The 15,805-nt window shown below is 31.9% G+C and overlaps 1 protein-coding gene across 6 annotated transcripts in view; it reads right to left on the reverse strand.

Annotated features, from left to right (window-relative positions):
• LOC130950605 (phospholipase D zeta 2) overlaps positions 1–12,557 on the reverse strand; it is a 16,589-nt gene extending 4,032 nt beyond the window's left edge. For 2 of the 6 annotated variants that reach the window (XR_009073665.1, XR_009073666.1), the window contains exons 1-21: positions 12,202–12,556; positions 11,274–11,375; positions 10,981–11,096; positions 10,455–10,596; positions 9,735–9,899; positions 9,375–9,545; positions 8,847–9,089; positions 8,636–8,752; positions 8,357–8,496; positions 8,127–8,276; positions 7,729–7,885; positions 7,169–7,630; positions 6,334–6,444; positions 5,778–5,924; positions 5,492–5,689; positions 5,165–5,266; positions 4,848–4,979; positions 4,513–4,578; positions 1,777–1,838; positions 1,468–1,685; positions 667–806 (exon numbers count right to left, since the gene is read on the reverse strand). Coding sequence is in view for 4 of the 6 variants with exons in the window: in XM_057879153.1 (XP_057735136.1) it covers positions 751–806; positions 1,468–1,685; positions 1,777–1,838; positions 4,513–4,578; positions 4,848–4,979; positions 5,165–5,266; positions 5,492–5,689; positions 5,778–5,924; positions 6,334–6,444; positions 7,169–7,630; positions 7,729–7,885; positions 8,127–8,276; positions 8,357–8,496; positions 8,636–8,752; positions 8,847–9,089; positions 9,375–9,545; positions 9,735–9,899; positions 10,455–10,596; positions 10,981–11,096; positions 11,274–11,375; positions 12,202–12,396 (3,252 nt within the window). In the remaining 2 variants the exon portion in view is untranslated. Of the gene's footprint in view, positions 807–935; positions 1,686–1,776; positions 1,839–1,859; positions 4,118–4,512; positions 4,579–4,847; positions 4,980–5,164; positions 5,267–5,491; positions 5,690–5,777; positions 5,925–6,333; positions 6,445–7,168; positions 7,631–7,728; positions 7,886–8,126; positions 8,277–8,356; positions 8,497–8,635; positions 8,753–8,846; positions 9,090–9,374; positions 9,546–9,734; positions 9,900–10,454; positions 10,597–10,980; positions 11,097–11,273; positions 11,376–12,201 lie in introns of those variants that run through there. The other 4 variants (XM_057879153.1, XM_057879155.1, XM_057879154.1 and 1 more) reach the window with 4 other exon arrangements.
• Between the last annotated feature and the right edge of the window lie 3,248 nt (positions 12,558–15,805).

Genomic DNA, 15,805 nt, shown 5'->3' on the forward strand with positions numbered 1-15,805 from the left:
TCGGATTCCAGCTTCTCGAGTTTTTATTCTAATTCTCTTTGTCGTCGTACCTCCCTTTGCAAGGTCGTTCTGATTCACGTCATTCTAACTCGTTCTCAAACTACTCTAGCCGACCTTGATGTCCATGAACCAGTTCCATGAGTTTTGTAAGATCTCTTTCTCCCGATCCTCCTTATTGATGGACTTCTGAACGTATTCTTCGTCCTCCTTTATTTGCAGGATGTATCTCCCCGGCCACACCTTTCTCTTTGTTAGGTTGAGGGGTAGGATAAGTGCGCGATCGTCGTTGTGTTACTCTTCTTCATAGGCCTCTAAATCAGAAGTAGTGTGTCTATTTTCTAAAACGTCTGTCATCATACAGTGTTGATTATCAGATCCCCGACAACAGCGCCAATATTTCGGGGATTACCTAGACTATGATTCAAGCCTGAACATAAGTTCCAATCTCCTTTTTGGGGTTGTGTCCAACATCTTCTAATGCCGAGGTGCCGCCATTCGACATCTTGGTGACGGTGGGAAGTGATTTATACTAAGGACTCTGATGTTTAGTTAGCAAGGACTTTAAGCTGATTTTTTAGTACATTGGGATTCGAAGTATACCTGAGGGTGTCAAGGTATTTATAAGTGTATATGTAGAATAAATAACCACCTTCTGAGTAGTCTCACCTATGATGGTGGGTTGGTTACTCCCTTTTGATAGGAAAGTTGTTGAGATCTCCTTTTTATCATGGAAGAGATTATAGGAATTAGTTACTTATTTAGATAAGTAGAGCCAGGTCCATGTCGCCAGTTGAGTAGGTGTCGATCTGAACAATATTTGTAGAATGTTGATTAGCCTTTACTTATTTTGGATTTGGCTAAATTTGTCAACCAAGGTTTGAATAAGTATATTGTTGAATTATTAGATAAAAGAATTTTAGGTCAATAGCTAAAAATACTGATAAAAGATAATAAATCTACTAACCATTGAACTTTTCTCTTATAAATAAACAATTACATCCCAGGTCAATTAAAGAAAAATATATTTACAATTTTCTCTGAAAATGAAGAACTGAGTAATGCAAAAATAAATAAAAGTCCCCAATAACTAAGTTACCAATAAAGTTGCTTTAAGATTCTACGTAATCACACTTCCTCTCTTATAAAACTAATGCTGCAATAATCACAGGTCAAAACTACTTAATGACTACATCCCTCTCTATTTCTGCTTTATTACTTTCTCCAATCATTTTCACTTTAGACTTATCTACTCTTCTTTTTAAATTATTATGATATTATCTAATAATAGCAAAACAATTGCTAATCTCACAGGATGTGAAAATTTCACACCACTTTATCATGTGTTGATTTTCACTGAGTTTCTTGTTTTGCACGAAAATCTATAAAAAGAATGGCATCTTTTTTCATGGCTTCAGTATACTAATATCTATATCTAATGATATACTTGAGGAGCTACGTAAAACTCACTCTCAATAAAGGCTGGTCTTAGATCTTCATCACGCATGAACTCCAAAGGAAAGGAAACAAGATGTCCCTTTACAGAGTTCAATCTATCCATTGAATTTGTCTCATTGATTTCTCCATAGACATCACTAGTTATTAATTTATCAGGGGCTATTCCCAAATCTATGGTGGTGTGACCGACCTTTTCTTTCCGCTGAGCCATGCTCTGTCGAAGAGCAGATCTGCATATTGTGTTAAAATAACACCATGAGAAGGAAATGATGAAAAAGGAGAAAAAATAGAAAAGCATAAAAAAATGATGCAGTCAAAGACCTTGAGTGTATCTGATCATTCGGAATGCAACCGAAGACCTCATCATATATCCTAGTATTCTCCTGTAACACATATAGAACAAAGTCATCCTTAGACTATAACTAATTCATCTGAAAATTTATCTTTTACATGTCTACATAAAGTCACATTTCAAATATTAAGTATATTTTGTCTACAAAAGACGTTGGTTTACGGCAGGGCCAATCTAAAAGGGAGCAAGCATAGGCCTTGGTCCCCAAACTTTTTAACAAAATAGTTAGTAGTAGTAGTAAGTTAGTAGTATTAGTAAGTATATTGTGTATATAGAGAGGTTATTATATATTATATAATTTTATTTTGTATTTGAGAAAGTCTTATTTCAATAATTAAATTGTTCAACATATTTTATGACCAACCTAGTATAAGTAAAAGTCTAATCCAAATATTATCTATCTCTAATAATCAAAAAGGCAAGTGACAATACTCAAAAAAGCTCAGCTCAAATTTAATTATCTATATTTAATAACCAAAAAATAAGTGACAATACCCAAAAAGAATTTAGGACAAAAATTACTACTAATTACTTTTCAATCTATTCTTAATATATTAAAGTAGATACATAAGTATACACCACATTATTTTTGAGACTTTTCTTTTCTCCTACTAATGCCATGTCAGCAATATTGCTTACTTGGCACAACTTTAGAATCAACCACTCAATTTTTGCCAAATCAACTATTATTTCCAAATCAGCAAAAAAATAAAATATACAAATAAAAAACTAAAAAATAGAATCCAATAAATTTGTAACCTACAAATACATTGAATTCATATTCCTATATTTATTATATCTTACCGTTATAAACAATACAATAAACTTATAACCGTAACAATTAATTTATTAATTTTTATAAATAACTCACTAAAGGTAATAAATATCCGTATTACAAATTCATAATAATATTATTAATCATAATAAATTTTACGTTATAAGTATTTAAATTACATACCATTTAAACTGCATATATAAGTCTCTTATCACTATTCCTTCACATAACATCAAATTTAGCACAAAAAAATTTATTTTCGAACTGCACATTTCAAACTTACTCAATAGAGCATCATTCTTTCAGAGCAGAACGATTAGAAATCGAATAACTATCCAAGATCTAATGGCCATGCAATGAGAATCTGATGATCAGGTATGACAAAAAAAATCACAACATGCATCATACATTCATACTTACTCAAATACCATATACCTAATGATAACATAAATTGAATATTGGAATAGGAAAAGATCTTCACAATTTTAGCAACTATAAACGAAATTGATGACAAATTAGGATGGAACTATGTTAAATGTAAAAAGTGTCAGAAGAAGGCATATAAAAAAAAAGAAACAACTACATTTGTGGCACATGTAATCAAACATCACAATATCCAACAATAAGGTAACTCTATATACTTTTCATAATCTCATCTATCAAATTATTAGTTGCTAACCCAATACTTAATTTAGGTTCAAAATTCAATTAAAGGTTTCAGATCAAAGTGTTACAACAACTTTTGTACTATTTGACGGCGACGCAAAAAATTTATTGGGCACAACTGCTTCAAATCTAATGACATTTCAGAAAAATAATGACACTGAAGCACCACTGCACCACCCCATCAAGAGATTAAGGAGAAAGAAAACCATACAAATTCAAGACACATCTTCGGAAGAAGAACATACATACAAAGATGGAACCAAATAACACAATAGAAAGTGTATCAAACTCAACAATTCATAAAGAACATGTTTTCACAAGAACCTACGACAAAAAGAAGAAAGCAGCAACTCTAACAACCAACAAAAAAAGGAGGACGAGCGCCACATAAGATGACTAAGTCCATCAACTAAAACAAATGCAAAAATCAAACCACCAAATAAAAATGTCACTTTATATAACTCCAACATCCAAATCTTTTGTACTACAAATTATTTAAAATAAAAATACCTTTTAAATTTAACTTCAATTTACACATATTTAATTTATTTCTACAAACCATAACAATTTTTAATATTTATTATATACTATCATTAATTTACCGTCCCGCGTATCGCGCGAGTCTGATTCTAGTTGAGTAAAATTTCCAACTTCTCAAAGGCTTGAACCCAGGTAGTTGATAAAGATTTGAAGGCTTCTAATCAAAAGTGGTACACGAAGCTAGGTTTCCAAATTTCCTTTCGGCCCTTTTGGGAATTATAGTTGTAGTGGTGAAGTGAGCATTGGCTATTGCCTATTACTCTATTATGGTGAAGGAAAGTATTGATTATTGGTTTTTGGTCTCCATAATCATTTTTTCTGGATCCGCCCTGGTATACGGATGATGAATGATGTTAAACTTAAATATTATTAAAGTGACAAATAAACGCTTGAAGATTTTATACTTTAGATAGATTAGTCCCTAAAGAAAAAAAAAGTACTAATAAAATCCTCTAAAATAGCAGATGTAGACACACTACCTTTAAATTAGCCTCTATAATTAGAGTAGAAGATCTTAATTTGAACTAACTTGTCCATATTTGTTATCTTAGAGGACTTTATTGGTATTTTTGTTTCTTTAGGGACTAATCTGTCCGAAATGTAAATCTTCAGGGGTTTATTTGTCACTTTACTCATATTATTAATATATAGGGACCTGAGTGGATATATATCTAATAAGGTATAATATTAATGATGAAATTGTTCTGTAAGTACTATAAATTACCTTCGCAGTTGCTGACCACAAGTCCTTGTATGTTGTGTCTGCCAATGGATCACTGATTTTACTGACCTATAAAAAGACAGATTATTGACAAGTGGGCCATACGAAGTAATCTAAACATATACACTAACAGAAAAACAGCTCATGACAACTAGAAAAGTGAAAAAGATGAGAAAATAATGAACAAGGCCAAGCAATCTGACAAATCTTGTGGTTACATTTCCAGTAACAATTAACAAATGTGTGAGAACATTATAGTTCTTGTGAAGTACATCTAAGAACTTTCAGGCAATGCTACCATATCGCAACACACAAATATAAACTTGAATTTGACTAACCTCTTCTGTATGAAGGCCAAGGTGTTCAGACCATAAGGAACAACGGAGGCTATAAGAAAATTTCCCAGCTTTCCATGGTTTTCCATTCATCAATGATTCAACATATTCCTTGTCTTCTATAACCACTCCTATCTGGTGGACAAAAATTAGAATTTAAGGAGTTTTCTTTCAAACTGAAGATTAGAAACTAATAGAACAATTTTAATTACAGAATTTACTCAATTATACTCTAGCTAATTAAGGAGTTTAAAAACGGGGGCGCGCACGCATGTCTATATATATATATATAAGTTGTATTAATAAGCTCTTAAGAGTACCTCAGAGTCTCTTAACCCAAGCAGACTACGGTCGTTAATGTTAGATGATCCGATGACAGCTACACGGTCATCTATTATCATCAATTTACTATGCACATATACCTGCACAAATATGGGAATACACATCAGATGTTCGAAATTTCAGTGCAATCTAAGTTAAATGTTGTTCATTAATTATTAAATATGCAAGATCAATGATGTGCTTTGTACAACCATTTCAAGATCTCTTAATAGCCCAAAGTTAAACTTTGTGACAAAACTATCCCAGATTTTCTGATTTTGAATCAAAATCCAGAGATTATTCAAAATAATGGGAAAGTAAGTTACCTGACTTGTGGCCACGTAACCATCGGCATGAAGTCTACCATGAGATCGTAGACCATAGAAAGAAATATAATCATGAGCCTTAGGACCAATTTTAGCTTCAAGATTGTGTAATATAGAATGCTTTTCCCTTGAAATTGTTCTATACTGCCAATGTGTTAAAGCCCTGACAGTTGCAGCACCACCATCATCGAGACCACCCTGTTATATTGATAATTCAAAACAGTTAAAATATTTAATCATAGAGAAAAGAGGTTGATACTATGAACAGAATGCTCTTAACACTAACTTGGAACCCAGGCAAGAGAGGCATCACAACTATAACTCTAAATTTATTCTGTTCCTTGTGTGCTTGTAAAATGCGCCTGTATAGTGCTTCCAATACACGGTTCTGAATTGTGTCATCCTTTGCTAGACCTGATATGAAAAATTGGTTCTGAAACGAATACAAAACGAAATTCGTGGACATAAGAAGGGTGTCATTTCAATACTTTTCACAGAACTAATATTGCTAACAGAAGGGTTAATCTGAAGTGATAATCACTGATGGGAACCAAAAAAGGTATTATGAGATTGTATTCTAATAGATCAATGGTGTTCCTGACCAATACTCCTAATATTTGACAAAGAAAATATTAAATGAAAAAGTAAACTCGCTAATACCTTGCAAATATAGAAAACATTCAAGAGTCTCTATATGTAGTAATTAAGAAAATTAACAGGAAGATCCAACTTGGAGGATTTATCATTTTCCTTTTATCCCCTATACCTAGGTTGAACTGGCCTTACCATATCGCTAATCAAGACTAGATCAAGGGAGGTCAAATTCCTCGTAATTAATTTACCTCAATGTAGATAAGATGCTTTGCTTTTTCAATAAGAGAACAATATGCTGTGTGAATGCTTTCTTCATGCTGACTGGTTCCAGCTGACCATTGGCCGACACTTCTGATTACCTGTGGATTTTCACATCCATCATAGCATCAGAAGAGAATATGATTCAATAGGTTATATTACTAAACTTTGTTTCAGGAGAAAAAGGTTAATATGAATTCTATATTCATGGTGTTATTAGTCATATATATTTATCAGGAATAAAAGTCATATTTGACTCGTAGTGGCAGCTTATATTCAGAACAAGACAACTGTAACAACTAGCACCCGAGGTAGTGAAATTAAAAAAAAAAAAAAACAGACCAGCAAGACAAAATAAAAGAGTGAAGCAAGATGATTTCACTCAATTTATTGATATAGAAGAAAGGAAATACAAGAAAGAAAAAATGGCTGTAATGGTAAGAGCCAGCCTCACTCTCCTAGCCCAGCCTTAATTCTTTCCAAAAGTTTGCTTCTCCCCCTCCATATTTTGCTACTACTTATACTCTCCTCTCCAATCATGAAAATCCATTAGAATCATCCCTACTGACCCTCTTATACGTTTTTCACACTAATACTGTCATGATTCTCTTCCCTTGTCTTTCCTATTCTATCCTCCACTCTCTTCCTTCTAGTGTAATGTAAGAAGGGCAGAGGAGAAATTTGTTTCCCTTTATGATTGGAAGCTTTTATTCCTAATACTTCATTCTTGTTTGGGTAGGTAACAATAACTCATTTTTATTTAAGGACAGGTGCAAAAATTTGAATATTTTCCATTGCACAGCAGATGCAGAATGCATAACTAACCTGACAGCGACAAGAAGTACGTGGACCAACTTGTCTATATTCCAAATTATTATCGTCTTTGGTACCTTCATCTGGTGTTTCCCACCAATCGTCTAGATCATAAACAACAGATTGTGCACCAAGGTCAAAAGGAACAACTTCATCATGAAACCCATTGATCTTTGTGTTTGGAGTTGATGTTTCATTTTCCAACTTTTGGGATGATAATGGAACCTTTTCACTAATATTGGAATGATCTCCGAGCGAAGTAACTAGTCCACCAGATTCTTGAGGTAAAAGCAGCGGTATATCTTGTACCGGAGACTCCGAAAATGAATCCTTACTCTCAAGTTCTTTCGTGCCATCTTCATCTTTCTTTCCAGTAATGTCCATATCTTTGCTTTTTCCCATGTAATGAGGGAGGACCATGTGATGGTGAGGCATAAGTAGCGGGATTTCATGCTCATTTGGAGCTTTAGTTCTCTGAGACATACACCAAAATGTAAGAGGGGGGAGGAGGAATAATAAGATACATGTAAATTAAAATAAGATATCATGATGACATTACAATTTACATATACCTTAGCATGGTTCCAACGTTGAATGAAATGTCGAGCAATATCACGACAAGGAGGTCCCCAAAGGGCACAATGGACATCATGCCATGGCATACGAGGATATTTCTCACGATCCAATTCATCTCTCATCGTGTCTTCCCATGAATTTGGTTCAGATTCTCTATACATTAACAAAAATTTTCACAAAAATATTATATGCAACTGTGAAGTCTCAACTACGGGTGCTAACATTATCTCAATCTTGAGAATATTGTATTTGTATATGTAAGAAAACATGGCCATATGCATTGCAATTGACCATAAACTGATATAGAAATCAGCCTTTTCTATTCACTCATAGAATGGTTTGTTTTGCAAAATGTTCTTTCTTTTTCATACGAAAATAAGAAAAAGAAAAATACCTTGGGTTGTAATAGTCCTTTCCAGGCCATGTAATAGAGGGGCAATCACCAACTTTATGGTCAGGCGTGTCATATCGACCGAAGCATAAGTCTAATCCTCCAATATAGCAAATCTTGTAATCAACAATTACAAGTTTCTCATGGTGCGACCTGTAAATTATTCATCATATCACATGTAAGGTCCCATGAATTTTTATGTTCTTCAACCCTCACTCATTAATAGTACCCACCATAAATACACGCCACTGGTTAAATGGTCAGGATAGCGCAATACCCTCACATTCTCATGAATTTTGAGGAGTCTTCTCATACTATACGAGCTGTTGATTTTCAAAGCCAGAGAAACCTCCTTGTAGAGAAGCACATATATCTACATAAACATATAATTGCATAAGCTAAGCTTTATCCATTTTCATGTAATTCAGTCTTATAATGCACAAGGGCTTCAAAGTTCTGACTGTGGAGATCACCAATAAAACTGATTACATCAACAAGAATGCTAGGTGTACCTGAACTCCTTGCATAGCTTTTTCTTCTAGCAACGAGTCAAGTCTGAGTTTTGAAAAGCCATCAAAAGGACGTTTAAGATATAGCTCGGGGCAAAGCCACCATCCTGTAATGAAGATCTGCAGCCCGTTTCCATTTGAGAATTGAATTAGGAAAATGAGACAATTTAACTATAACCTTGGGTCCTTGGTTAACAATGGAAAAAACATATACCTCTGATTTTGCAGCTTGAATTGAAGAAGCAATTGCTTGAAATGCTGCCTTTCCGTCTACAAACCACTGGGCTTGGCTCCCATCTTCAGTCAAACCTCTTACAGGAGCAAATGAAGCAAACCGATGAGGACGACACCAACCCTCCGAAGGTCGAAGACCAGCTTCATTAATTGCATTTACCCAAGCTTTAACCCTACCATTGCTGGTAGTTCTCAATGATATGGTCCTATTCCCACTAGTAACCTACTAATCAATTCCAATTATTATTAACATAAATTTGGAAGGAAATAAAAGTTTGTCAATACATATTGTTCTCAAATAAATTGGAACTATATATTTCTGAATAAGGCAAAGCTTTTACTCTGTGTTTGACAGTTGTCGTTAATTAAATCAGCTAAAGTATAATCAGTCTAGCTGCTTTGACTGACTGTGACAACAAAGAATTGGTAGAACAGATTTTTAAGCAATTTAAAAATTATTTCTTATGCAGAGGGTAAAAGATGATGTCTAAGACAAATTGATCATCACCTTAAATGTGTATCGCAAAGGATTACATTCCTTTACAGGATCAGCTAAATGTATTTGTGTTTTATCTCCTTTTGAGGATGGAAGAACATCAAAAACAAGTATGTCCAGCGGTATATTGCTGAAAGGGCCATCCAGCAAGGCCAAAAATCCATGTTTCAAGACAGCCCATACCTGTGTCGAGACAATGTAATCAAAGATTAAATCCAAGACAAAAAAAAGTTGCAGGAAAACTATCTTTGATGACTATAAATTGGATTTTCCATAAAGGTATTATATGTTTTATGTATGATCTCTAAGGTAACAATAATATGCTGCCAAACTAAGGTATCAAGTGTGGCAAAAAAAAAAACAGAATCAAACCTTCTTCCAGCTGTTATTACAGCCACGAAACCAATCACATGGATGGCATGCTTCTGAATCCTGTGAAACATTTGATAAATGCTTCACTGTCACATATCCCTCTCTCAGCTTTGGACCATACTCATGTAAAAAGGATAGCTTGGAGACTTCCAAAAACCTGCAGACCTGTATTCAAACCGTATATTAGAAAAGATAATTTTATCTTAAGTCACATTTCATAAACAGAAATGGAGCACCATATAAATATATCTGAATCTGAGTATGTCATTGGGTTCAACCAAGTTTTACATTGGTTGTCAAAGGCCCAACATAACCCTCCTCTTTCATATGGCCTTGGGACAGGCTGTGTAAAAATTATGCAACAAATTTGACATAGGCAGAGTTATATCTGAATATGATTAAAATATTAAATAGCTACTTCATTTCCTGTGGAGTATGGAGCACACTGATGGTTGTCTATGGTGTACAAGTTCAAAGAATTCCACATATGTTGAGCTAGATTGGAGGATTTGAAACACCATAAAATTGTGTCTTGTAGATGAATGTAAATTAGATAAATAAAAGAAAGAATAAACTGCCATTCAATCTCATTTTGATTATGCATTCTCAATGCTATACATGAACCAAAGAAGCGTTAACCCCTATACACTGGTATGATGGTATTCTATCCATTTTTCAAACAAATTAAATGATTGGCAACTATGAAGTTGAACTAGTTACCTCTGGAGAATTAACAATATCCAGGTTTTCTAAGAAAAGATTCAAATAACTTTGCATTGCGACTTTTGCCCTGTCTACAACCGATTGCTGCCCTCCTAATGATGGACGAATTATTGATAGAGCAGCAACAGATGGGACATATCTGTAAAAAAAATCAAATGAATTAATGTTTCTTTACACTCCTCTAGAAAGAAAAAACTAAAGAGTTACATCTAAATAATGGAAGCCTTTATTCTGTATAAATGATGCTGGAAACGACTATATTTACTAGCCAACAAACAATGTTTATGTACTTGAAAAATATTCAATATGTGGATCATAATTCAACCCCATTAGACCCTGGTTCTCCCCTTTTAAGAATTAATAAAATATTCCACAACTTTGGACTGTCAGCTAAGAATCATGGACTTCACATTTAAAAAACCATGAAGTTTTGGACCAATGCACTCCCACATTTTAAGAAGTTGTAAAGTTTATAACTGCATTAGATATAAACTTCTAATTTCTTGAAAAATAGACTAGATACCTGCTTTTAACACTGTCTTCGTGATGTAAAGGCACAGCTCCATCATCAGGTTCTTCATCATCGTGTATCGTCACTGTGTGATCTACTATTCCTAAGCTCTGAAGCCATTCTTTTATCTTCATGAGAAAGTTATAAGTTAGAAAGTTAGATGGGAAAAGAAAATTATTGAAAGCACCTTTCCTCACTTAACATAATGGAGTAAGCATGAAAAGGCATCTGGTTACAGGAATCCCCCAAAACAGCTAAAAGAATCATGGCTGCAAAATGCAACATAAAATAATTAAACTGCAAACCTGCTCTTGTTTGTCATGAAGTTGTTCAATTAGTACACGTTTCCGCAGGGCAAACTGTAAGTAGAGAACTTGCGCTGCTCTCTTGTGAAGACGCCACTTGAACTGTATTACACAAATGCTTGTTAGCTAGACATTAGCTTTAACTGCATTACTTGACAGAATAACTTAAAACTTCATCAAATCTTAGTAGGATCTGGAGAATTAAGATGTCACTAATTATGTTCAAAAGATTATCAACAATATAGACATTCTTAAGAGAACCATAACGAGCAATTATAGAAGGCACAGACAGAAAACTATACATCTTAAAATCAAAAATTTCCCATAGATGGTAAGTTGCTAACCAATAATCCACTAATATTTACAAAAATTATATCCAAAGTCATTGTGCAAAATATTTGAATAGGCAAAACAATCAATAACTCATAATTTCCAATTTTAGTCCTCTCAAGTCATGCTAACATATTTCAATTCAGCTAACGAAGCTACCAGTCCCAGAAATTCTACTTGTACAATCACTTAGATACATAAACCAAAGTCCATATATTTCTCCTGATGAATTCTGACCAACAATGTCATGCTGGAAAACTCCAGCTTAGGCAATTAATGATATTGATCACAAATTCACAAGTGACATCTTTGATGATAACTTAGACCACAAGCTTAAAAAGAAAGCAAAAAGAAAAAATAAAGAAAACGAAAAAAAAAAAAAGAAACAACCCGCCACCGCGAAATACTTGAATACTTATAGCTTTTCTGCATGACTCAAGTCAACCAATTTGACCAACAATGGAATAAACCAAAATCAATTACGCAGTCAGTTGAACCAACCAAACGTTTTGGTGCATGAATCAGATTTTAACTAAGACACAGAAATCAAAGAGTAAGAAAAAGAAAAATCTTCTCGAAAAAAAGAAGTGGTACGTGCCTGCTTGTACTCCAATTCAATTGTATAAGAAAGCAAGATTGGGCTAATTTCTCCGGTCTCCGGTCGCGACACCGAAACGATTGTTGCTTTCGGCAATTCATCGAAAATCGACGTGGCCGGTTCGCTGCATTGCCGGAAAGAGTGAGAACGCCAGAATGCGTCGGCGGACGGGGGAATCAGCGGCTCCGACGACATGGAAGTTGATGAAGGAACTTAGAGTCACCGTTGCTTCGATTTGCAGTGATGATGGAAGGATCAAATATTCAAATCCAAAAGAACGTGGAAGAACTGTGAAAGCGCGAGGTTGAGAGAATCAGGTACCTTGTTAAAGGAAGAACATGAAGAAACAAAAAAAAAAGAAAGTAAACGAACGAACAGAGGTTTTTATAGTCTTAGAACATTCAATTAACGAGTGTGTTAGGCCATGGTAACTATATTGTCAATTTGTCATTCAATTAAAAATTTAAAATTTAGCTAGTGAGTAAGAGAATTGCTTATAATAGTAGCTTAATTATCACCCAAAAAAAATTTTCGCTTAAGTAACCTTCCAAATTCGAATATTTTTAAAATAAATATTTTAAATATTTTATTTACTGAACTTACGCACAATTTACACTTTTACATTTTATTAAACAAATTATTCATGAGTATATCTCATTTATAAAACACAAATTTTTAAATAAGCACGTGGTACTGTAAAAATTGACGTATTCCGCATATCTCTTTTACAGTTTAAGGTAAATAAGATATACTTAATTAATTCGTTTACGATATGAGTAATATTATTTTTGTATGTATAAAAATATAATTTTTAAATTAATAAAAATATTAATAATTAAATTTAGATCGATTTAAAAAATATAAATCGATATATTTGCGACTATTTAAATCGAACGAAATATTAACAAATTTTTTAATTACATCGTTAAATTAAAAAATAAATTCAAATATAAGAGTTGTTACAAAAATTATATTTGTTTTGTTTGCATCAAAATTCTCTCCCAATAGGTGTAATTTTTTATGTTTTTCAATTTTTTATATTTTGTGTCAATTAACTCTGTTTTTCTATTATATTTAAGCAACTAATTTTTCTTCTTTTATATAATTCATTTAAATTTGTAAACCGTAAAATTTTTTTAAATTTATTTTTATTTTTTAATTTGATTTGAAATGATCTACTATTTTCTAAAAAGAATGTGAAAGGGTCAGAGCGAGAATTACTACATTAATCTCATGTTTTGGTTTTTTTAAATTATTTTTTAAAAGTGAGAGATCACACTTTATTCTTTTAAGTATTAAAAAAATAGAGAATATCTATTTCCATTAAGAGAGTTGGAAGTTGAATATTCCTTATATCTATTACAAATTTAAAATTAAATTTAAATAAAATTTGTGTCTACTCTTTTTTAAGTATAAAAAAATTGTATTATTTTAACCGTAAAAATATTTTCATAATAAATAAGTATAAGAAATTAATTTTTAATTAATAATATTACTTTTTAATTGTAAAATTATCTTTTAACGTTTATTTTTTAAAATTTAGAGTTTAAAATTAAAATTTAAAATTTAATATTTATGATTTATAATTTATAATTTTAGAATTTAAAATATAAAATATAAAAATAATTTTAAAAATTAACTTATATTAACCAAAAAGGGTTGATTCTCTAATTGAACTCTTTTATAGTATATTTAAAAGAAATTATTATCAATAAAAATCACTGAATGATTTAAAAAATGTGACAAAAATAACGAATAAAAATTAGTGTGAAAATATAAAAGAGTTAACTACTAAGTATCAATTCGTTACTCGAAAAATTCAATCAAAAAAGTCAATGAAAAAAGTGTTATCAATAAAAATGCTGAATGATTTAAAAATTATATTTTTTATAAGTATAAAAAAAATTTTGTATTGAATAAATGACTTATCCATTTAATCCGAATGTTTGTCGCAACATTTACATAAATATTTAAAAGGTACACATACACAAAAATTTGTAACAAAATTTGATCTTTAGATTTTTTATTTTTCAAAAAAAAATGGCTATTCACAATAAAAAAATTTTTTTTAAATTCACTTGATATAAAATTATTAAATTTTAAAAAATAAAAAGATTTTTTAATAGTATTTACAAAAAATTTTATCAAAATCTAATTTTCAAAATTATCTTTTAAATATATATTTAATATCTAATTTTTTATCTTATTTTTTAAATATTTTAAAAATTTATTTATTATTTAATATTTTTTTAAATTATTTTTGTCAGTATCTTAAATTTTCGAATACAATTTTAGTTGTTTACTCAATATAAAATTACGTGCAACACACCCTCCACATCAAGTTCTACCTTGTTACTTGTAAGGGTTGTTGCCATTATAGACACAAGTCTCTTGTTATAACTTATAAAAGCATTTTTCGTGATTGGATGATAATAATGCATATGGTTTACGCAAAGTAATTAAAATTAAACTCAATATAGTTTAATGGCGAAAAGCCAAAACTTTTCTTGGACACAAAAGTTTTGTACCCATGCTAATAACTAATAAGTAATAATTGCTCCTATAAATTGGTTTGGTGAAATTAAAACAAAGGATGAGGATGTAAGGACAATTTGGTCAACTAAAGAGACATGACTGAGTTCATGCAAATGGGGTGCAGTGATGCACATCAGCACATGGCATATGCTTTAGTACGCTATAGAATATCCAACATCATATGCCTTTTCACTCAGAATATGCCAAAGTGGCATATGATTGATATTCCTTAATGATAACAAATTCAATCCAATTATTAGTATATTTACTTAGGGGATGGCATCTAGGGATGGTAATACCATCGAATCTATGGCTATTTATTCGGTCTCTACTAAGGGTGAGTACAGATAGCGAGTATTCGATTATTCGTCTAAATTCGAACCAAACTAATAAAATTAATTCTTAAATCAATGAGTAATCGGGTCCAATCCAAACTAAACTAATGACTATATTTAGTGATTGGTTCGGATATCGGTTTTGGGAGTGTGAAATCCGAACCAATCCGTGAATCCGATCATATATTAATTAAATAAAAAATATATATTTCTAGTATACTTTTGTATTTAGCTTCTAATATGTTTGGTATTTAATATGTTTGAATTTTAATGTGTTTATTGTTTGATATGTTTGAATTTTAATGTGTTTAGTTTTTAATGTATTTAGTGTTTAACATGTTTGGATTATTTCTATTGATGTTATATGTTTATTATACTTGCTGAATTTTTAAGATAAAAATTTGAATTTTTTTATGAATTTTAAAGTTATCGGGTATCCAATTACCCGAATTGAACCAATCCGTTCTTAATCGATTTGGTTTGGTTCAGGTATATACACAAAAAAATATAAATCTGAACCAAACCAAACTAATTACATTTTAATTGGTTCGATTCTAATTTTACCTTGAACCCGAACCAAACCGACCCGTGCTCACCCCTAGTCCCTACCTGTTCGGGGCGTGTTTTTAGCGGAACAGGTTCTTGAGAGGAAGCGGAACGGGGTCGGGTTTAGATAATATCTGCCCCTACCCGCCCTGCTATATATATAATATATATAATTTTAATATATAATA

The sequence above is a fragment of the Arachis stenosperma genome, chromosome 9 (genome assembly GCF_014773155.1).
Source record: "Arachis stenosperma cultivar V10309 chromosome 9, arast.V10309.gnm1.PFL2, whole genome shotgun sequence".
NCBI classification, from domain to species: domain Eukaryota; kingdom Viridiplantae; phylum Streptophyta; class Magnoliopsida; order Fabales; family Fabaceae; genus Arachis; species Arachis stenosperma.